The sequence below is a fragment of the Rhea pennata genome, chromosome 24 (assembly GCF_028389875.1).
Source record: "Rhea pennata isolate bPtePen1 chromosome 24, bPtePen1.pri, whole genome shotgun sequence".
Classification (NCBI taxonomy): domain Eukaryota; kingdom Metazoa; phylum Chordata; class Aves; order Rheiformes; family Rheidae; genus Rhea; species Rhea pennata.
The window spans coordinates 855,345-880,512 of NC_084686.1; the positions used below are offsets into that span (position 1 = coordinate 855,345).

Consider the following 25,168-nt stretch of genomic DNA (forward strand, 5'->3'; position numbering starts at 1 on the left):
GGAAAGTGCATGCAGCTTCCTACTGTTTGCTTTTGAAGCTTATATGACCAACAATAGCCATTAACTGTGGATTAATCAATGTAGGCTAAAAATAGAAATCAATTTTGCTATCCCTTTGCCAGACGTGGCTATCAAGTTACGTTTAGCAGATTGCCTGGTCTCTGCAGAAACTCGTATTGAAAATACGGTGTTCTGTAACCTTTAATCTGTGGCATGAAGAGCACACGTTAAATTCCACAACTGCAACCTTCAGGATGAGATAAATACATACATAGCTGCTTGCCAAACACACAACAGCTTCCATCAAAGACACGGATTCCTAAAGCAGGTCTGGCAGCAATTTTGGTTCAAAACCTGCGCTAGTGCTAATTCATTCACTAGTGCAAAGTCATATTGTGCAGAGAGGGAATACAGCTCCCAAGATCAAGAGGTTAAAGCAGCTGTGAGATTTCTTCAAACCACGAGCCAGAGTCCCACAGTGGAACATTCTGGAAATAGATAACCAGGCCACAGAGCTGGACATGGCCTTAACTAGAGTCAAGGAAAAAACAAACAAAAAACCTAAACCAAACAGCCTCTCTTCTAACTTGGCTGCATTCACACTGACAAGTTGCACCAGATTTGTTGACAAGGATAATGACAAAGCACAAACAGTGCTCAAATACTATTTTGTGAATGTCAGCATAGAATCAGCCTTTTAATAAAACTATTAAAAAGGTAAAATTCTATGCTGGAGCATCCATTTTCCTGGACTTGAGACAATCATGTCACTTGGTCAACAAACATACAAAACAAATATGCACATTTATTCACAAAAAAGAGACTAAGCCTTAGTTTTCTTTTGAGGGAAAAGCAACCTGAACTTGTGGGCAGAACACATAAGGCCACATGTCAAGAAGATCCAGTGTTAAATCAGTGTCAGAGAAGAGAATACATGAATTTTTCTTATACCTTCTTATTAACAAACCTTCTTCCTACAAATCACAAGCAGTAAGTGCTGGTTATCAGTGAAAAATATTACTGTTTCATTACATTTCTGTCCTCCTCAGCAGTTCAAAGCCAACACAGAAAAGCATCAGGGAGGAGAAGGAATCCTGTCCATTCTTTGTCAACAGGGTGGCAACAAACTTGCCATTATAGATTCTCCATGGCTGAGGAGAGGGAAAGGTGTGAGAAAAGCAGTCTGGCCACACACTTCTGATTCCACCATTTTGCTTGTGAAGGGAATAAATTAAGAACTGCTCATCAGTGAACCTTTGTATGTGCCTGCAATCATTTTTTCCAATTCATTCATACTTCCAACCACCTCAGAAATGGTCCTCTATTCAAGGAAACAGCCCATGCTGAAAGTTACTGAGAAGAAATAGGTGGAAGAATTTTATGTCCAAAGGCCCTCAATTCCTGAAAGACCTTTGACAGCATGGAGTCAGTTCTTCTCAGTATAGGGTCATTCTCAGTAACCACAATCCACTAAGCTCAGTGGGCTAAAAAGCGAGGAACAGGAATTTCATCTTAATGAACATAAATGTCCTGGTGTTTGAGCACTGGGAGTTATTAGATGGTGATAACTCACCTGCTGCATGTGGGAATGTCACGTTGGTAACTCATGTGCTAAGAAAATCCTGTGATTCTCCCATGTCTCTCAAGAAACCCTAGGAGCTAAATTTATATTAATAGGGTTAAGGTTTGAACACTGGTTGTGATACAGCGTAAGGGAAGATAGGCTAGAGAGGAGAGGGATGAAGGAACTGCATGGAGGGAGACAAAAACTGAACTTCCTCACATCCTACGGAAGAGTTAACAGTGCTCTGGTGCACTGGGAAGAGTCAGCAATACAGGATGGAGGAAAACAGCTTCCACAAAAATGACAAGATTGGAAAAATCTATCCCTATCCATCCACATTCAAAGCAAACTTTTGTAGGAAGACTTTGGAAATGTTTTCTTACAAATAGCAGTATGGACTCAGAAGCCCCCTTCTTTAATTACCAAAGTTTTGAGCTACCTCCTAAATAGGTAATGGACACCACTGACTAATCAGCTTGGCAGAAACACTGCTGGGCCTGGTATCAAAACAGAAACACCATAATGGCTGCAATATAATTACATTTTAAATCAACTCAGAAGGAATTCTTGGTGATAGCGATCTCTGGTTTCAGGAAGAATCCACCTCTCCTTACTTTTAGTATGAAAAAACCTAGAAAACTATTGTGAGGAGGGCCTAGAAGCTACTTAAAATTCATAAACAAATTGCAACAAGTGCAGCAGGAGAGCAAACCATACTGCTATTTTCTATTAACTGCTTCAGATTTTGAAATAGCAGGTGAGTCTCATATGCACCTTTAAAGGAAGTGTGATGGCGAGCCCTAGAACAACATGCTGATAACAACTCAGTTCCAGGGAAAAGGACAATCATTAATGGTAGTGGGCACTGCCATAAAGATAGCTGGGTCAAACAAGCATAAAGACAAATTCTTCCTTCAGCTTTCTGTAATTCACTGTAAGCATTAAAAAAATACTGTAAAACAACAGAAAACTCTATGTTCATTTACCCCTGAGGCACACTGGACCAAGTTTCTCTGCAAAAGGCTCTTAACAAGACTTTGAAATAGAAAGGTGAAAGCTTAAAACCTACTGTGAAACAAAAACTGGTTAAGAGATTAAAAACAGATAATTAAAATAAAATGACCACATCACAAAATAGAAAGACATTCACTGCAGAGTACCCCAAGTATCAGAACTCAGGTGCCTGGAGTTCAGTATATTAATGACCACCTGGAAAGAGGAAGACAGAAAATGGCAAAGTCTGCACAACACAATGGTGGATGGAAGACATTACACAAGGTGCATATTAAGGCACATTGGAAGAAAAGACTTCAATTGCTTGTCCATGCTAGTAGAGTCTGATCTGGTTGTAGAAGTCTCAGAAGGAAAAAAGCCACACAACACCCCAAACAGGACAGTTAGAATCAGCTGAGGAAAGTCATAAAAATAAATAAAATGTAACCTATTTATAAAAGGGATGGTGTACAGCAACAATAAGTGTTATGCCATTAGATACTCAACAGTCCATTCGCACCTTCAGTTTGTCACACCTCTACCTCCAAAAAAAAAAAAAAAGAAAGAAAAAAAAGGTAGCAAAAGCAGCAGTTGAAATAGAAAAATAGAAAAGATCAGAAAATGACAATGAAAATGATTAGAGAGAAATCAAAAAGGCCTTCCTTATGAATGTATAGAGAGTCAGGTCTAGCAAGGAAATATGATAGATGTGGGTAAAACAGATGTGTCTCATGATCAGCTGAGTGTTTTTATTCATCTTTTCTTAGACTACAGGGGAAAGCTCAAAATTCTAAAAGCCAACGCTTCAAAAATGGTCATATAGCTCTTTTCTGATTCAATGTAAAATGACTGATGGAATTCATTTTTCTAAGAGGGAAGTAGACAGCTTATTATAGTAATTCAGAAAAAGAGTAAACATCTATGTATGAGAATAAGCATCTACAGTCATAGTAGGTGGAGTAAATTACTTAAGACCAAACTTCATGCTTCCAAGTATAAATTGCTCAGAAATTGCTACTGATGGAGTTGAGAGTGAAATTTATGACTCACTTGCCATATTAAATGAGTTTTAAGGCCATTTATACCCTTCATTTCAAAGTACCCAATATTCGCCACCAGTATCTGCATTAATAGCTTTTTCTGACATGGCAATTTCCATGTTTCAGAAACACCTGCAGTCAGGATAATCCAACTTGTTCAACTGCCAGATCAGGACTCATGCAGTACAGTGGGTGCATTTGAGAAAAAAAAATTCAACTGCTTTGATTGTTTTTCCCCAGGCTTCAAGCTCTGCTAATATACATAAAAAGACAATACGCATTCAGGACATTTCCAATGGTTATGAAGGTACCATACCTGTGATGGTGGTAGGGATGGTGGTGGTAGTGGTGGTGGTTGTTGTGGGAGGAGGGATAGTTGTGGGGGGATCTGGATAAAATATAAAAAGGAAAATAATAAAAAAAGCAAATTAAGAAAAAACAAGCAGAACACAACAGTGATCAATAATGATCAGAGAAAAACAAGGACACTAAGAAGCAGCATGGCTGTTGGAAGCCTTCCCTCCTCTAAAACCAGGTGGTAACTTTTCCAGTTGGCTTTAAAGACCAAGGGCCAGATCCTCAAGAGCTTTAAACTGTTTGAGCTCAATTCACATTGAGGGAGCTCTGCACAGACTTACTATAGCTGGAGAATCTGGCCCAGAAGCACCCCCCCCCTTCTGCCTTCTACAATGCTTAAAAAAATAAATAAAATAAAATAAAACCCAGCATAAATTAGTCAATGAGAGAGAGAAAGATGGAATGGAAGAGCCATAAGAAAAATAAACTGCACACTTTCCATGACAAGAAAGAAAAAAAAAAAGTTTACCATGTACAGAGACAGACAATGGTGCTTTGTTGTTTTTCTACAAATACATTTGAAAATCCAGGTGGGAGGTTTATGTGAAGGGCCCTGCTGTGCTTAACAGACTAAATATCAACAGCACATGACTATATCTCACTTTTTTCCCATGGCTGTTAACTTTACACTATTCTTCCTTAATGAATACATGTCAGTAGAACGTTAAAAGCTACTTTTAAAGATAGTAATAAATAAAAAGAAATGAGAATGACATTACTAAATATCAATTTCAAGGCATGGAAAATTTCATCACGATCTTATAAAAAAAGCCAGTATTTTGCTGATAATTTTAATACAGTTGCTTTTGTTAATACAGCATCTTCAGTGCAAAGCACAGATACTGACATATTTCTTTGTAACTAGTAACTATTTCTACAGAAGACTTGACCTGTTAAAACTGATAAACACTGCCACTCTCTTTACAGTATTTATATTATGTACAGGGGCACATCCTCATCAAAACTACTGAGCAGAAGGCTGACATGAGAAGATGTAAAAGAAAACATATATATCAATGCCCAAATGATCAAACTGAATGCGTTAAGCAGTCAGGAAGACTTTGAACTAAGGATTCATTCTGCAATAACAGAGCATGAAACAGTTCTTAGGCTTTTGATTTTAAATTTCCTCTAAAGTATGTCAACTTTTCATCACTAACCCATCTGCTTCTCTTTTATCTCCAAGTGAGCTCTCAGATTCCCTAATTAATACATCTGAACTTGAATTACCTGCTGCACCTTTGTGTCCGTACAGCTTCCCCAAAGTTAAGAAACATTACCTTGGAGTTTTTGCTTCACTGTGAAGGCAGCTACAAAAGGGGTCATTCATGAGGACTGCCGCTTCGGCCTTCTACATTCAAAATATCTCAGTCTCTGCATTCACAACAGAGAACTTTAGTTACCTTTTTTGCCCAGGGCTAGGCTGACAAGATACTGCAGGGTCTCCTTGCTACCAATGAATAATGAAACTACTCAAGTGCAGGAAGGAAGACCCTGTCCTTGTCCACATCCATTAGCTTGGTGGAAACTCAGCTCAGTTCCAAACTATACTAGGGGAAAATGCTACAGAGTAGGCTGCATGTTGGTAATAGCAAAAACAATTGTGCACTAATTACACTAGAAGCTTCCAGAATGTGTGTCTGCCTGCTCCCACTGTGAGGAAAAGCGTGAAATGAGTTTTAAAAATAAACATATTTTCAGTTTCTGTCAATGTGATTAGACATCCTTCTAATCACAGAGGAAGGTGTGTTAAGCACAGATCAGCAGCAGTTATTTTGCAAGCCCTGGCCACTGGAAATCATTTGCACTTAATACCATTTATCTGTAGATGCATTAGTTTTACATGGAGGCTAGTCAGCCTCACTCCTCATGGAGAGGTGCCAGGCCCCAAAGCTCTGCTGCAGTTACAGTTACTCCATTGCAACACCTCAGGTGTTGAGAAGCCATAATTCCACCCCACCCACTACTAAAATTAATTTGATATGGTGGGGAGAGTACTGCACTGACAACTGATAAGAAGTAGTCCTACCTAATCCACAGATAGAGGGTGGGCATCTAGGCACATCCTCCTATTAATTTTCACACTATCCCTATGGAGACATTTTGGCAGGGATACATATTGCTCTGCCTACCTAATATTCCATGTCCTCTGGTGGGTAAAGTGCCAAATTTAGTAAAAATGGAGAAGTAAATGTCTCCCATTGACAAGCACAGCAAGTTCATCAGCTCATTTCCACACAGTGGCGCATATTTTCCGTTAGACAACTTGCAGTTAGGCTCTGCACCCAACTGCTTCAAGACACAGCCGCCCAACCACTTCCACTAGACCAACATCTCTAAACCTGGATCTTAAATTAAGGGTTAAAGAAGTCTTCATGTTGTCCAGAGTGCTGAATTCTAGTGGGACACCCCCAGTCTTGCAGAAATATCACACAATGGGATGTGAAACAATTATTTGACCATGACTTCCCGACAGACCATGAAAAGCCTTTATACATGCTAAAAGGTCAGGTGCCTGCAGGTTAACATGCCTTGGGAATTTGTATTATCTTTAAAATAATACTGTCTCAAGTGTTCTCCTGTGAATTTAATCCTGAAGGGGAAAGTGCTGCTTAATTTCTATATAGTCTAGTTCTTGTCCATATCACAAATGCAGAATAATTAACAAGCGTGTGAGTTAATAACAGCTCAGAATGGTTTATTCTGACCACATTTAAAGGCCAGAATTGAGTTCTGTCCCCAGGGCCCACTGAGTCACTGGTGCCTGCAGGAACAGATACATTTCAGCCAGGTCCTTTGTAATGGCTGTTCCCAAGCCTTATGCGAACTGGACTAAGATCAGTTCATTTAACACTGGTGAGGCTGAATTTGGCATTCACTTGAAACAAAACAGGTATGTAAAACTAGGCAAGGAAGTAAAAACCTCAACCCTTCTACAACTGCTTTACTCCAGTAGCTTGCTGTAGTTCTAATCTCATATGGAGTCATTTGTTTCCTACACACTCTAAGTTCTTTATAGTTTCTCCACAACATTAGCTGTTTCTTTAAACACTTTTATAAATATTTTTAATACCATAGGCATATAAATTATGCCATCATAGAAGTACATTTTGTATTTCATTACACAAACTGGAGTCTTTTGGTGCTACAGACACTAGAAAACTACTCAAGTGATGCAGTATACAAGTTCACTTTCAGCTTGAAATCACAATTTTGATGTTTGTTTTGGTCTTCAGGAAAGTTTCCAAAACTGGGCCTAAAACTGGTCATGTGTAAGTGGCACTTGGATAAGCGAGCAAGATGTCAGGATCTTGATTGTTCTTCCGACCAGTGCAGGCACAAGAGAATTTGGACTGCAGAGCTCCAAAGGGTTGTTGCATGAAACGAATCTCAAACCAAAGCAAGTTACTGTCCCATCTGAATAACAGGCAATATCCACCACAAGCTTAGCTCAGCCACACAGTAACCACCCTCACAGATAAGCAAGGTTGCTAACAGATAAGTTTTTAAACATGTAGCCCAAGGGAATTATTCATAACTAAACTGGGGGATCACTCTTCAAGTGCCTACTGAATCTTCATTATATGCAAGACCTCTGTGACAAGAGCACAACAAGGTTTAAAGCAATGGTGAAATAATGCAGAGGAACTGAAGAATTAAAGTAGGTACTTAATAGCACTTAAAAAAGATGCCGAGACATGTTTTAGTGTCTGCTCAGCAGCCAAAAATAGGCTTAAGACATCTCATTCCTCCAGTTTATTTACTGGTTTGCAATTATCTGAGTATGCTGGCTGATTCTTCAGTAATTTAGCTTGCTAATAAAAGACTTGAAAAAAACAAACCTGTACCATTGCTGCAGATACTGAAAAAGGGATCAGATGAAACACAAAGGGAAAATGAACTACTGGAGAAGTCCTATAAAGACTGCTAGGGTGCAGAACTTCAAAGTTCTCCTCGTGCCCCTGTTCTGATCTTTCCATATGCTTCAGCTGATGTTTTAGGACTGCCATGGTAAGCCCACAATGACAGGTGCGAGAAAGGAACTCACTGGACACTAAGATAGGTTCTGCACCTGATGCAAGACACCAAGAGTTACAGAAGCAAAGGAAATGATTTTCCAGCCCCTACCCCCTCCCAGTATAATGTGGATGTGTTGGGTGCTGTCTGAAATTCTTGCATTAAGCAAAATGGTAACTTCTTTAAAAGCTTTTAGAGAGCAGTATGCAGCAATTATGTGTAAATGAGTCTAGAAGAACGGTGGTTTTTCTCACGTACCGTATACAAACAGCATGTAATCCGCATGTGATTTCCCCACCGCGTTTGAAGCCTCACAGCGGTATGTACCATTATCTGTTTTGTTTAGGTTACTAATGAGAAGGTTTGAACCAGACACTACAACGTGTTGAGGCATCTCATCATCTACTCTTAACCACCTCATGTCCGTAGGCCTACAGAGGAGGGAGAAAAAGAAACAGTCACATTACTATTTTCCTATGGTAAAGATGGCATCTTCAATAGTTCATCCACAGACAGAAAGCCCAAACCAAGAAAAACTGTAAAGAAATAACACATGCTTTTGTACTACTCAAGCCCAGATGCTGTTGGGCTTCCTGAATTTAAACACATTTTAACCCAACTGGAAACTGTATCCAGACCTTAAGCTTTCTGAAAACACTAATGCAAGCAGGAAGAAAGTTCATTAGTGGTTAATCATTTACTTAATCAGTAAACCTGGAATCTTTAAGATCTATGGGCTAAACGTGCATCCACCCGGTGCTCTGAGTGCAGATCTGGACAACATGTAACAGAACAAGTACATTTTTATCAAGTTTGAACCATTTCACAAAGAGACACAATGGACCTATTTACCTCAATTTTGACTGTGTTGCGTATTAATAACATCTGAGCTGCCAGAGAAGAGGAATACCTTTCTTCTCTCCCCATTATGTTTTTCCAATTGGCAGCCTGTTTCCTGCATCCTTTTGCTAATGGAACCAAAACAAGCGTAGCATTTACATGATTTAGGGAATGAAATTAGTACATTTTGTTAGAGCTGGTAAAGAAAACAACCACTGTGGCAGTTGTTTGGTTTTGTTTTTAAGTCTCTGAACAGCAGTAAGGACAAATCAGCTACTCCTGAGACTGGCCTTCACCAGTAAGAGAGATACCACTCCTTTTAGAATGCCTCAACACTGAGCTCTTAAAAGGGTGGAGCAAGGAGGTGTTTATGCAGTAACACATTCTTCAAACTGCCATCAAAGGATGGAGCTTGCAAGCCGTTTTTTGCTGGGAGCTAATGTGGCTGAAGGCATCAAAATAGTTTAGGCTTCTCCGAGTGTCCAAACAGAGTGCTGTTATGAAATAAAAGTACCTGCAGTTTTGCTATCCCAGCCTAGCAACTGGAACAGCTACAACACCAAACAAAAGCAGCTGCTACCAGCTGCTTGCCACAAAGCTGAATCTGGTTTCGGGCAACGGCTTGGTGCATTATTCCTCGCTCTTCTCCTCTGCAAGAGGATTGCTTGCTTACTTCATGCATGGCCACACAACCTGCTGTTAACACACGGGCTGCTGTCATGTGACAAAAACTAGACGAGAACTGGCATTTCATTGTAACCTTGATACTGGTAGAAAGCTTTTTGATGCTCCTGGCAAAGGTTCTCAAAAAACTATTACTGATTTCAGAGTCCCAAGCTTTCAGATGCTGTTTGCTGTGGAGCAGCCATTTTTTTCAAAGATGTGTCTCACACTGGATGTTCTAAAAGTGACAATTCCAGTATCTTCCTGCTTTTGTCATAGTTTTGATTTTTTGTGTGATCTTAGACAATGAAGATATCTGTATAATTACCAAAATAGAAATTTCTAATTTCTGATCTTTCTTTTTTTTTTTTTCCTGAGCTTTTTGTCACAATGTTTGTGTTGCAAAAATTTTGCAGAGAAACGTTTTTTACTCAAGAATCATCCCTGTGAATCTTAAACCTCTGTGAAGGATTTTATGAAATCTGTTTGTCATAAAGCTAACTATAGTCCATTATTTTAGTGTGCATTTGCTTAGGTTTTGAGAGGGACGGGTGAAGTGAACTACATAAGCATATTCCTTGCACACCATCATCATCATAACATTAAGTGGCATATTGCCTAGGAGACACGCCTGTCTCTCTTAACATGTATATGTCTTATTCATCGCCCAGGGAGGAGGGGGAGTGAAGAAGCCTATTCATTAAATTCCCACATGATACAAATGGAAGGAACTGCAACTACCTGTGAGAGGAGAGAAATGCAAAGAGGCTTTGACAGATTCTGAACAGGGAATAGGTATTAAACTGGAATTCATCAGGGCATGTACAAGTCTCTAACGTATGGGGAAGGAGTCACCCACATGCTGAGTAGCAGGAGTTCGGAGGCAGCAATAAACAAAGTAATTCAGCTGAGGTAGAACACTACAGTGGCAGATAACACTATCACAAGCCTTCTCACTTTTGAGCTACATCTACCTTTCCTGTCATTGCCCCCTGAAGCAGATCCGTCAAACTCGACGACTTCAAGTGCAGGTTACACTTGCAGTAACTCTTCAGTTCCGGGCACACTACCAAGGAGAACTGACAGTTTTCAGGGATGTTTGTAGAAATCTCATGAACATGATGAAAATAAAAAAAGGATAGGAGATAAATACTTGACAGCTATAAATCCAAATGGAAAAGGAAATATTTAAGAAAGTCAACAAAGGAAAGACAGACAAGAAAAACAATGAAAATGCAGAGGAAAGTCTAACCTCCCTTGTCAGGATTTTTCCTGATGCATCAATTTATTAAACTATTTAAGAAAGCCTCAAGGGCAGGGCAAGAAGAGGAGAAAGAACAAAACTTGCATTTCAATAAGAAACGTGGGGGGAAAAAAAAAGAAGAATCACACAGTCAATACAAGCCGAAAGACAGACTGCCTTACCTTACAGATCCAATCACCTTTTACATGAGTTCAATTCTTTGGTGCCATTCTTATGTCTGCACACTCGTTCATTATTGGGACTGAACATGCAGGCCACTGACCTTGCTTTTGCAGATTAATTGCAACCAATTGCCATCTAAGCCATTCCCTGGGAGAAGAGATGTACAGTTGTGTGGTACCCATACTATAGTCTTTCCCTTCTGCACTGGCAGGCTTGCTGACAGCAATGCTGCGTGGTGACCATGAAAAGCTCTCCTCAGAGCTTTAAAAGTAGCAATTCCTCAGCCATTATTTACATCGTGACAAATATGATTCAAAACAGAGGTCTTAATACTGTAGCTTAAGGTCGAGTGCAGAAAGTATCTCTTCATATTCTTTTCACACTCTTACATTGTCTTCTCAGCAGAGAATGGCGTATAAAATTCTGCAATAGCAAAGAGGCCAAGCGTCTGCATGCTTCTGTAGCAGGACCCAGTCGCTGCTGGACCACCTGTACCATCCTTCGGAAGTTTCAGACTTACTGTGGTTTTCCAAAAGCTGCACACGTCAGTTCAAGCGGCTCCCCTTCTCTCGTTAGACCTTGCACTGGGTAATTCTGAGAAACTCGCACTTGAGGCTTATCTGCATGACAAAAACAGTATTTCATAAATTATCTTGTCAAACAGAATCACATTTGTATGCACCCAGAACCAGAAGTCAGTCACCAGCATTGCTTTCCTCTCTGCCCCTTCTAAGCTATTCATCAGATCAGTAAGCGAACTTGGTATTTTCTTCAAACTAAATGATTAGTAAGAGCAAAATGTGAAACAGAGATAGGCGATTCATACTCTGACTGAAGCCCCACTGTTCCCTGGGAAATGTATTTTGCTACGCTAGAGTTTATCTCTAAACTCACTCAAGCTAAAAGGAACTCATTTGCCTTCATGCTGAGGTGAAACCAGAGATATTTGTGACACTCAGAATAGATATGCTTTATCATGTATCATATATTACTGTATGACAATACTTCATGCCCAAGCACATTAGTATATGTTGGGCTTTACGAGAACCACTTTTTAGAAACACAGAAAGAAATCCCAGACACTGCTACTGTTCTTTAAACAGCAGAAGATTTTTAGTTAACCCAAATCAATCTCCTCTAAATTCTAAAATAAATACAGAATTAAAGGATTTATAGTTGGGGAGCCAGCCCCTGCAGGGAAGAAGGGGAGGTTCAAACTAAAAATAACAATATCCACCCCCAAAAAAAACCAGAGTCCCCAATTAAAGAATTTATTACCTCCTACAACTGAAACCCAGATTTAAAATGCAATCTAAGTTGTAGCTAAAGTGTCATCAACACACACACAAAAATCAATTCAATGCTACAAATGCTATTAAGTCATACACATTTTTCAGGAACTTACTCATCTGTAAGGAATAAAGGCAGGCAAAAAAAAAAAACAACAGTATGCATAAAGGTTGAGACAATTTAAATGTTTCTATTTCCTTTGAGAGCAACTGCTAGCAAAACTATTGGCTTGTTGCATTTTATTAACTGTGTTTAACTCATTAACATGCTTCCTATGGAATAATAGAGATTAGAAAAAAAATCCATGTTAGGCTTTAACCAATTTAAACTCTCGTAATTTTCAGTAATGGAATAAGCTACACTAGTAAATCCTCTCCTGAGATGCCTATACCACAAACACATTTTACAAACTAATCCCCGTTACAGATGCTCCTTGCAGCTTCATGTCTTCAGGCTTAAAAAAAAAAAAAGGCAGCCATATACAAATTACCAGTTTATAAGTGTGTGTTGTATTTCTGAGTCATATTCTACTAGAAAAATACGAGACTTTCACGTACTTGAAAATACAAGCTGACCTCCCCTCCGAACAACGCTGCTTAATGCTTCAAATAGGCTAAAGAAGTGTGCGGAAGTAACTGGTACATTCCCGACGTGCGCTGAGAAATAACAGTCGTTCTCAGGAGGGCTGAAATACCCAAAGGTGCCCTTGAACCAAGTTACAAAATGCAGGCCTGCACCTTGTTAAACCCAGATTCTCCCCCCTGCAGCACAGTACAGATGCGCTCCACACTCCACCCGGGAAGGCCAGAGGAGCCCGCATCTCGGACCTACAACCCTGTACCGACAGGGCTGCAGCACAAACGCACACAAGAGAGTGCGGGAAGGCGTAAGTCGTGTCAAAGCACCGTCCTGAGCCTGGACCGTAGTGCTGGGCCTGCAGCACAAGCGCTTCGCGGTGGACAGGATGCACAGGAAGACAAGTTAAACCAAATATTATGCAGCAAGTAAATCACAACCAAGATTTTGCATGCTGTGCTCATGCTTGCCATTCTAGCTCACAATATTTTTCCCTCTCGGCCATCTGCTCACTATTTATTATGTGCTTTCCAACAGTAACTAAGAGTCCATGCCAGAAACATGGATGCTATTACACTGTGCATTGTAGAAGAAGTAGAAGCCTTTTCAGTCCAATTTATATGGGAATGCAAAGGCTATCTTGTTAGTGTACCATGCTGAGAAACTTAGCTATGTTCAAGATCTTCTGCAGCTCGCTGCTTCTGCTGCTCCAATCCAGTTTTCATTGGATAAATTTTAGTATTTCTAATGACTTGTTTACTAGCTATCAATTACTTATGCAAATCAATAGGGATACACTGAAGGCTTGTTGTACTGCGCATGAACTGCAAACTAAGCTTCCTCAAAACAACACGAGAAGAGCCTTTCCATCTCAGCTCTGTCTCCACAGTCTTCATTAAACAAACGAAGGAAGCAAACTGAATCTTGTATCGTTTCAATGGGGGGGGGGGAACTGAATAGTGTCACATATGATATAAATCCAGATTTTACTAGTACAACATACATGCACTTGTGAAGGCAAGAACATTCTTGGAGTCATCACAGCAAATGTCTCCTCTGGTAATTACTCACGTAATTACATACAGGCACTTAGGAAAATAGGAGGTGCTTCACAACTCTGAAGGATTCAGAACAATGGTTGGGCAATCGGGAGAAGTGATATTTTAATTAGGCTTGTAGTACACAAAAACTCATCCTTAAAACCATCACCACCACTTGCTTTGGCCAGTAACATTTTGTTTATTTGGGCTTGGGGAATTTTTTTGTGTTGTTGTCTTTAAAAGGATGTGCATTTAAGTAATCTTTAGCTCTACTTCCACCAGCAAGCATCCTGCCTCAAAGTTGGTCTATATTCTTGAGATTACATTCTTAGTAAATGTTTGCACAACACTAAGCATCATGGGATGCTGGGCTCAGTTTCTACATGCGATCCTGACACTTGGCAAACCTACAGCGGTGAACCGTTAAGAGTGCTTTTCAAGGTCTGCAGTAATAGTTTGCCATGTTTCAGTAATACCTATGTTAGTATATTCTGGGGCAATTACCATCTCAGATGGCATTCAAGGGCCCAAGGCAAGCAGCAGAAGAGTTTTTACTACCATGTGCCTTCCAACAGCCTGAACCACTCAACATGGAACTTCTTAATAGCATACTGCTGGACCGCTACACAAAAATAAACACTTGGACCTAGGCATCTAGGACACAATAAACTCCACTGGCAGCCAATTAGATCTAACAACCTAAAGCTATTTCCTAGTATGCCTATTTCTAGTGGCTTTAAAAAAAAAAAAACACCTAGTAATTTAATAAGGCACCTTCATTAAGCTAAATTCATTCAAAAGCTATGAGTGATATACAAGGTTAAATATCAGTAGTCTAAAGGTTACTCTGTAGCAGCAACCAATTTGAAAAACTTATTACAAAATCATTCTGCATTTGATGAGATTTCTTCTAGAACACACATATCGTGTGCCCATAAAAGACATGAAAAGCAGCCTTTAAAGAGGTGATGGCTGTGGCTGCTCTTTGCCCTGTTGGCCAATTACAGCCTACGCGAGCCGACCTCTCGCAGTCTTCCACTGGCTCCAAGTCAGCTGGAAAATGAAAAACACTCCTCCTCCCCCTCTCAGCCTCACAACCTACACTTTAAATTCCCAAGCAAGTGAAGCACCAGAGAGACTGCTGACTGATGCATTGCACTGAAATGTTAGGCCTGTCTCCCCGCTGGCCAATGCATCTCATCTCTTGATTTTGGCACCATGCCTGGGGCTATGCACTCCACGAGGACAGTCTTCCTCTCCTGGTCAGACCTGTAGCTTCAGGTCTACCTCAAGAACAGTGTCAGTAGCATCATTTTGGCAGACAGCTACAGCAGGACCTTTTCTTCAGACAGTCCCTGTTCCAAGCAGCAAGCACTGAAAAACAGATTCTGTGTCCCTTACCATCAGAATGCAGATCAGAAAACATACATACCTTTTAACAGTTTAAGGCGGAGAAGCTAAAGCCCACTAGATCACTATTCTTCTCTTATATTACCTAGTAATAAATATACGATGTCCTTATATCATGATGCATTATTCCATCAGGCTGACAACAGCAAAGGCCCTGTATTTCAGCCAGGCTCTACATTAGGCCTAATTGTCTGTGATCAACTAATGCACAAATAGGATACCCTATCTCAACGGGATGCTGGGAGAGAGAGAACCTGCTGCCTCCTTTAGTTTTGTTGCCATTAAACATTTAAGATACAGTATCTTTTCCTTTTAATCTCATACAATTTTAACTTTTGGCCATAGATTTCTATTATGCCTTACATTGCTGATTACAGATCCCTTTTGTACTCCCCATGGCTGTCCTGTTATCCCATGAACAAATCACTCGTCAATCTTTTTTTGGTAGGACAGGTTTGGACTAGGTTTGCAAATCTCTTCCTGTACGGTCTTCCATAGCCATCAAGTCTTTGATTATTAAAAAAAAATAAATAAATAAATAATAAAAAAATCATTCTTTACCACTTTGCCAGCATCCTTTAAAGTCTGCCTTCCAGGATGCTGTGAATGACTGCAAAGAATAGTGTCAACAACAGCACAGAGAAAACATACAAGTGAACAAAAAAAAAAAAAAAAAAAACAAAAAAAACCAACACCTTACTTTAGCTGCTCGTATCCAGTGTGCAGGAAGGCACTGGCTTTTATGCAGATTTCTCAGTGAAAACTTACAGTAGGCTTTCTGCCCCCACAGCATTTTAAATACTGTTTTCCAGGATGCAGTCCCACTTCTGTAAGGGACATAGAGCACACTTAAACACTTTTAATAGTTTTAAAATGCTGTGGATTAGAAGCACCCAAGCCAGTACACTCACTCTCGAAATACCATGAATTGCCAATTAGTTCCTAATGATGACTCTCAGATCTGCCAGTTCGTGATTTCTTAGTTCATTTAAACACATACTCTATTGATAAAGTTTATCTTATTAATCAAGACATCACATTATACCAAGTTGTGTCTTACAAAAGCCTGAGTATTATTTCTGCCCATTTACTTTCATCAGACAAACCTATGATTTCCAAGACAGGCAAGCTCTTCATCTCAAAGAACATCACTGGGTCGGTTTCATAAGCCTTATTTCCTGACGCGTCCCAGCATGAGATCTGACTACATATATACTCTGGACACCACGCCGTTCGTGGTGAGTCAGAATATGGCCTCAGGACCTCAGCTATACACCCCCTTCCCATCCACTGGCTTAATAGACTCTAGCTTGTTGTCAGCTGGGCTGCACGAGAAACAAATTAAGTCAAAGAAACCGGTCCATCCTCTTTCTAGGCAACATATCTTCAAATGGCTGTCCTTAACCCCTGGAACATCTCTCACCTCAACTTTTTCCTCAGTGATTTTCAGGCTCTAGGCCTACCTTTGGTCAGTCAAGGGCCCCTAATTATTAACTTCACTTTAAACGCACAAAGCAGGAGAATGCAGCAGAACCCAAAGTTCCACTGAAGAAAATCCACCATTTTTGTGAACAGACTAAAACCAGCTGCAATACTACTGAATACAGAACCCCTCTCTGCATGGAGTAAGCACGATGGGCACGTTCCTTTTCCCCCAGCACAGATACCTTGTCAGATGGGATGACTCCATGGCTGAATTCTCGGATAATGCAGCCAATAAGGATGTTAACACACACACTAAACGTGACTAACATTCAGAAATACGCCTGTATATTTTAAGTTTTTAAATACATTTTTATTGGTAAATGCAAAAGGGCAGGTGAAAGCGTGGTCATGTTCTTGCCCTCATATCCTTCCTCTAAAATAATATCAGTGTATGCATAATGAGGAAAATGTGGATAATAAGTTTAAATCTGTGGCTGTATGGCTGTATTCAGTAATTTCACTGTCCACATGAACTACTACTAACTGCAGCAAGACCACCCCTGCATTACACTCAAGGTACAGTACCTGCTTATTGGGGCCATGCTAATCATGTCACCATTGAATCATCGCATCCAACAATCCCAGCGTAAATGATAGGTTTATACAATGGATGCCATGGCAGCAATCTGTCCACTTTGAACACAAAAATCGCACTGGAAAAGTCACAGTAAATACATTATATGAAGCTGCTCTTCAGCTGGCAAGAGGCTTTTCTGCAACTTGGCTGACTTCTAACCTTTGCCAGCCACCTACAGTAACGAACCAGCGGGCCCTTCCTGGTTGACGTGGTTGCCCCTCCGAGGTTGGTACGCAGCATAACTAGCCTTGTTCGCATGGCCAGACTGGTCACCAACTGAGAACATTACAAAATGGATTCAACTAACTACTCACTAGAAAACTCCTGTTTTGCAAAATTAATTACTGAACCCAAGTTTTAAAATCCATTTTATAATTACTGTATTAATTTCTAGCATGTACCTTTGCAAAAATTCCAACAGATGGAGAAGGTGTCTCCAGGTCAACAAGAGTTTTGCGCACATTAATTTTAGCTTCAGTATCAACCAGGATGCACTTTACACATCCTTTTTCAGAGAGGCACAAACTTTTATGCAGGTCCTTGTCCCTGTTTTGTTCTATGGTCCAAACTAGCATGCTTTTTGCTTCAATAGATAACAATGATAAAACTTTTCAAAAAATTTGGTCTTCTAGCAGTTTCTGTACCTTATCTCACTTACATGCTACAGAAAGTTTCAAAGTGATATATTTTTGACTATTAAAAAGTCAGAGAAGTTAACGTTTATACACAGGTTATTATATAACTGTCACCTTTATCCTAAAATCAAGCAGGCTTGCTTATCAGGAAATGAAGTCTGCATCAGAGACAGCAGAGATCTGACAATCTAGTATTTTCTCCTCAGTTTTTACAAGGACAGCATTACTGATTTTCAGCCAACAAAAACCTATTAAATAAATAGATCTCATGTTTAAATTAACAATCAAGGACCTGACTGGCAGTTCACAATTTGTCTGGAAGAGCCTCACTGACCTCAAATATGACTCTGCAAAAATCACCCTCAAATCACAGAATTTAAACATTCACACTGTAACAGCAATGCAACGGAAAGAAAAGTCAAGATACTCTCCTTTCATTTTCTGTATTCTTTTTTGCACAATGATGCCTATTCAGAAATGAATGCAATGTTCTGTCAGCCTTGTATTTCCACTGCAATCTTACATGGGAAGTTACCTTTCATTTAAGAAGCACTTCCTCAGATGGGAAGCTCCACACCTTTGGACATTCAGTTGCCGCCATCCAGAACCTAAGAAGAATAAACTACAAAAACTGTAGGCAGGTACAAAACAAATGGCTCGTTACCTGGCTTCTGGGGTTAACATATGCTAAAGCAACACGCTTAGTCACACCAAGGAGAACAGATAGGTATCATTTCGAATATTTGACAGCATTCTACTGCTATGATGTGTGCTCAATGTATAGGCCAGTCCTTACTGTATGTTATTCCTTCCCAACAACATTCCTCTGAGAAAACTTTATTAACAAGCTTGCAAACGAGCACCCAACTGGGAAATGTCACAAACAAGAGTGGCTAATGCCCCAGAAAATCAAATAAGTGAACACTTGGCTGATTGTGGTGCTTTTCATATTTACCAAAAGAAAAAAAGCTTTAAATGAAAGTTTCTGAAAGGGTCAACACCTCACTGAACAAAACAATTCATTTATTCATTTTCAGAAATCTCTAGATGATAAAGTTCATTGATGTTAATCACTTCACTGCATACTATGCGATTAGTATTTGTGCTCAACAGAAATATAAAGACTACAGGAGATATGACAGCATACGTATACAGACACTTTTTAACATAATTGGGTGCAAGGAATTCTCCTGTCATAAGAACAGGGGCCTTAACAGATTCTATGGGTGGATATTTTAGAAGTATACACATAGACAAAAAAACAAAATGCATGGTTAATTAGAACCTGAATATCCCCAAGGCAAAGAACAAAACCAAAAAAGAGACAAAATACCAAATCAAGACTTTCACACTTTCATTTCCAGTATCAAATAATAAGATAAGGAAAAGTACCAAAAGACTGAACATAAATGTCTCCAAGAATATCTGGTTCCATTCAATTCCTTAATGATATTTTAATGCATTTTGTTGCTTCATTTCCTTTCTAAAATTACACTCAACATACTGCCCTTCCGTCCCTCTTGAATCATCTGAATCAAAGAGAAAGCAACTCTAGCCAGAATGAACAGATATTTTCACACCAATACCATGCAACATATTGTGTCCATCCATTGTGCAGGGTTATATATTCACTGGGGTGGCTATTAATCAAGCATGAAAGTGTTATTGTTACTGTGAGTACACGGCACCATTTGTCAAACTCTGTTTGCTCAAAAAGCATTACCAGGAGATTTTAATTCATATTACAGGATTCTTCTTTGCAGAGATTTCTTTTTAATAATGTATTCATATGGAAGCATTTATCTCAAAACTTCACAAAGGGCCAGATTGTGCCACACTTTACATGCAGTAAGTAGCTTACCCTGAGTACGCTAAGTAAATACTTAGCACGAACAAGCCTTACTCGTAGTTTTGCTGACTATGGCAAAACATCTTCCCCAAATTCCAAAGTGTAGAATTCTAAGTTAGTGCTCATAATTTGACAAAAAATCATGAATCAGTATATGCATTGTTCAGATCCATGTCAACTCCCCATTTATTTTCGGAGTTCAGTCTATGACATAGTAATGAGTTAACATTTTTTTTTTTAATGGAAGCAACAGCTCTATTATTTTGCCCTTTATAGACTCCCTGCATGCATACAAGGAGGAGCAGGAGTCCATTCTTAACTCACTTCACAGCAAAAGGTTGTGCTTGTACTTAAAGATTTTACTGTCCCAGCAATCAAGGAGAAGTCTGGAATTAGTCAGGGAGAGAACAGGGAAACAATAAAACAAATATGACTTAGCACAACGAGCAACTACCTTATTCAGTCTTGAATAACTACCTCATTCTTGGCCAAGGTGATACAGGGTTCAGTGCTGTATTTGCCTGGGATGCTAAAAGATTAAATGTTATAACAAACCCCATACTTTTTGTCTGCCTGAAGTTATTCCACCTGTCCCTTTCAAGACCATTATCTGCTTCCCTCTTGCTGATTTCAGAAATCTGGAACAACCACAGCCCAAGGTGGTAAGGCCAGCCACCATTTAGAAGTATGTTAAGTATGTTCTTGAGGTTATTGAGAAAATTAAAAAACCCACCCACTCTGAAGTCTGCATTTTCTTTTAGCTATAACACACACAAGAAAATGTTCAAATGAACTGTTTTTAAAATGGAGTGAAGTAGGTCCCTTTGTAGACTTCAACTTCTTTATTTTTTAAGCAGATGAGAACTTTTTCAGTAAAATGTCTATTCTATTCGATTTTCTACCCTTCCCCAATGCATTTCATGCTTGCGTTGAATAAGTCATGTGCAGAGAAATACAACATAAGCTGAAAAAATATTCTACTGTGCCCTGCTGATGCTCCAAAGAGGTGAATCTGCTGTGCCCTTGGTGCAAATGGGGAAAACTTAAGAGGAGAGAAGGCAACAGCAGACACTTAAAACCACACAGCTAACTGCTCGAGTTAGCCTCTCTGCAGTTGCAGCAAGAGTCACTGAACCCACATGCACTAACATGGCACGATCACTGAAGGCTGATCACCCTTTCTTTGGGCATTCAGCATTTCAAGCACCAAGAGGGTAACAAAAGATTTGGAGTAAGTGCGTAAACAGCCATTTGAAGGACATTTGGCTCTAATTGCAAATCCTTTATCTAAAAAAGCAATTGCAGAAATATCAATTAGTCCAGATTTTCAGAGTGTAAGTTCTCCAAGAGGCTAGATCTCTATCAGCAGAAGTTCTGATCTAGATGTCCATCAGTGAAGACAAGCAGATTTTCCAAATGCTCATTATCTCCCTATTTGTAGCCCCAGTCAAAAATCAGGCAAAGAACTGAGCTGCAGTCATCAGCTTGAAGCAGGAGAACCTCCTAGGGTAACAGCTGGCTTCTTAACTGCCTTTTTTTTTTTTTTTTTTTTTTAACCTTGAGGTCAGGTCCAACAGCAGGTATTAAATGCACGTGTCTCAACACACTCTCCAGTGTTTGAAGTCCTGGAGCCACTAATTGCTGGGAGCTGCAAGGTTATCAGTTGCTACACGTTCTTCTTCTTGCACCACGCTGCTGCCCACCAAAACAACCAACTGGACTAACATAGGTCAAGTTCCTACATTCTGAAGTCTCAGAGGGATTTACCATTAGCCTCATTCTAGGAATCGGAAAACTGATGCCTGAAAGAGAATGTATGTGATCACTGCATCTCTAGACTCATCGCCGTAAGGAAATACTGCGAGTCAGATCTACCTCAGTACAGAATGGAGCTCATTTCCAAGTGAACAAGTTTCAAGATTTAGGTCAGGAAAGCTCCCCATAGCTCAGAGAAAAAAGCATCTTATAGGATGCGGAAAGGCAACACAGCATCATTCATCCTTCCTTGCTACACCATCAGCAATGCTCCCAGTATTCCCAGCTACAGCTCTGAAGACTAGTACTCCATGTTTTGCTCCAGCCATCAAAACACAGTGGTTTCTTTCCTGTATATTCTTTTACAGACAAAATTCTAGTTTTGGATACTGCATTTGGGGAAGCCCCTTCGAAGGATTCTGCTGGATAGTCTGGATCCCCTTTGTTCTTTCTAGGCATGTACACACCTGTCTATTGATACTGTTTCCAAAAGCTAATTAAAAATAGAAATGAAACTAGATTCAGGATTTGGGAACAGCTAGAGATCCTGTGCCTCTACACCACCCATTCCAACAAGACTGCAGCTTGTTATTGACTAGAATATGCATCCATGTGATGATTCCCTTTGGCTATTGACATGCAAATGAAAATAAAACCTATTCTGAGGTATAAGCTTCTCCTCGTTGCTAATGAAACCAAGACAGACCTCTGCTGCTAGTGTCAAAAGTCGAGCAAGGCACTGAGGCATGACAGATTCAGCATGAGCTGCGAACAGCAATAACAGAGAAAAAAAGACAAAGCGGTAATTCATTTTTAAACTACCTGGACTAAAACTATCATGTTAGAATATGAGCGTTGGAGGCTGTTACCTGATACAGATATAAGAGTGAGTAAGGGTGTGTGCATCTATTAAAAAATTATCTTTTCAGAAGCTCAGAGTTCAATTCAGATCAGAGCATAAAAAACAAACAAATCAGAAAGACCATTTCATATTTATTCCCCTTCCTTTCCAAGGTGTTTCTGCATTAACTGCATTCCAACAACCAGATGCACTGAGCTCCACAGAACCACCAAAGGGAACACTAAAATTAGTGGTAAGTATAAACAATTTGCATCAGATAAAGCCTACAATGCATTAATTGAAGGTCATGCATGTCCCACAGAACATCCAAGATAACTGTAGTTAATATGTACTCTGCCTTCATTATGTGTAGAACACTATGTGTAAAGGCCAGAAATGAAAGCAGTCAAGAAGGGACTTCTTTTCTATTCCGTAAGAAAATACAGAAAATTCCTGAATGAGTGATAAATTTTTAGGAAAACTTTGACCTTACCCCATCATATCATCCCACCCAAAAGAAAAAAAATCACCACCCCAGGATTTCGATGGGATTTCTAAAAGGAATCCTTAACACAATCTGACCCCCTTACAAACAAGTGTAAAAAAGCCTGCAAGATTTCAATTTCTCCTCCTAATCAGAGATGGGATTTTTTTCCCCCGTGAAGTATTTGATCAAGCCTCACAAAGGTGCTAATGTATTATTAAAGCTAATGGAGCTCTACAAGAAATGTTAATGGACATTAAGCTTGCATAAATGAATTACACATTAGCACAGTCACAAAAAATCTAGTATCTGCCAATTTAGGTAGTATCTGATCGTTTCTGTTTTCCTCATTAGAGGAACATTATGCTAGTTTCAGAGATATGAGAACTGTAACCAAGATGTTCATAATGAAACTACATAACAAAGATGACGACAAATTAATATAACCTCCCCTTCCCCTGAATATGTAGTCAAGGTGAGCCTGTACAAATTAGCACTCTAGCACCCCTACTTTCCTGAGGTACCAAAGCCACACTGTGACAACCACTTGATTTTGTAAGCCATTTTCTGACTGTGAGCAAGCAGGTACCACAGCTCCTTTAGCTCCATCAAGATGAAAGCCAGGCACGTCTGCATTGGAACCACAGATATTTTCAGCTACCTGTGCATGAATACTGTTAACATCCTGTACAGGAGAGCAGTTTCTAAACAAAATGAGCTGCATTACCTCGTGCTAATGCTGAACAAGTTAGGGCGCATTAAAGCCAAAAATGGCCATAATCTGTGGTATTACTCTGAATTCCACATAATTCACATTGTTCTAATTTAGAAAAACAGTGCTGTATGCTCACAAAGCACAAAACAAGTGTTTCTTTCTCACAGTTACAAGTTTTTGCCAGTAAGCTTGCAATAGTGGCCAGTTGCTTTACTCTGTTAGTACAGCTACGATGTTCAGAAAGATAAGTACATCGCACGAAGAAAAATACTCAGAATTTAATCTGTTCTGACAACTATAAAACCCAACCAGGAACAAACTGGAGCAAATTCTATGTACAGAGAGTTATTCCTTAAGAGAACAAAAGCATGTGTTTGCTTTGTTGCAAAAGGACTGGGAAAAGGCATGGCTTAAACCATCAAATAGGACCCAGCATTTTGATTTTTTTTTTTAAACAGCATATAAATTCTATCTACACTGTAATAAAATCTGATTGTGTAATTAATGGTTTCTGAATGCTTCTCAAGCATGTGACCTCATACACCCAAAGAATTAGAAGTTCTGCTACTTACACATGACTTCTAGGTAACGCTGTGTCTGCAAGTCTTTGACAGCAGGGTGATCCACCAAACAGATGACAGGGACCCCATCATCCTCCCGTCCCACTTTCAGCAAAAGCTGACTGGTCACTGTGTACATATCAGACCACTGCTCCACTTCGGATTTGCCTGGTACAGAGACGAGAGAAAGAAAAACAGAGTGACCACGAGAAGGTATGTCCATATCTCCCGATACTTTCACCACACAGTTTCTGTGCCCACAGAACACATCCCCCTTCAACATACAATTTCCCCTTTCTACAGCTACTAAAGGTTACAGGAGGGAAGCACGTGTGTAAGTGGTAACACACGTCTCTCCACGAAGCTCTTTCCAATTAAAATCTACAACTACACCACCACAATGATTAATAAACCCATTACATTATCCCCAAATCCCCAAACTCTTAAATCAATGGAGCTACAAATCCCCTCCCACCTTCCAATCAACAATTAGCTAGAAAAGTGATTAAACCAGTTTAACTTAATTAAAAGTATTATTGATAAGCTGAAGGGAAGCCAAAGAGCAGATCATTTGAAGATCTGCACACCATTTAGACAGCAACAGGTGCTGGAAGTCAGTGGGACAGCACTACGTTTCACATTCCACCTTTATCAGCATAATCTCAGCATGTCTCCTTGAACTAGGATGCCTACAGATGCTATATGCAAATGGAGGATTTTATTTTGCAGGGGGTTTAGATTTGAAGCAACAAGTCTGACTTGTATAAAGCGCTTTACTGTCCCAGACCAGGTAAAGCACAAAGATGTCAACCAAGCTCACATCTATGTGCAAACTTAAACTAACAGCATGCCCCATGCAATAAGTGTGACTTGTATGTATAAATACTATGAGCAACCTGACTTAAGGGAGTAGGAGATGCCCACCTTGTAGAAATATCCAACAGAACATGTGAAAAAAAAAGAAGTCCTATAAACAAAGTATCCAGATATAAAGATGAATAGAAAATCTTTACAGCTCAAAAAGCGGATCTCGTCCATACTTAAAACAAGG

The 25,168-nt window shown here is 39.7% G+C and overlaps 1 protein-coding gene across 1 annotated transcript in view; it reads right to left on the reverse strand.

Moving 5' to 3' along the window:
- CADM1 (cell adhesion molecule 1) overlaps positions 1 to 25,168 on the reverse strand; it is a 204,232-nt gene that overhangs the window by 30,698 nt on the left and 148,366 nt on the right. The window contains exons 5-8 of the mRNA XM_062594396.1: positions 24,130 to 24,285; positions 11,421 to 11,520; positions 8,230 to 8,402; positions 3,914 to 3,985 (exon numbers count right to left, since the gene is read on the reverse strand). Coding sequence (XP_062450380.1) covers positions 3,914 to 3,985; positions 8,230 to 8,402; positions 11,421 to 11,520; positions 24,130 to 24,285 — 501 coding nt within the window. The remainder of the gene's footprint in view (positions 1 to 3,913; positions 3,986 to 8,229; positions 8,403 to 11,420; positions 11,521 to 24,129; positions 24,286 to 25,168) is intronic.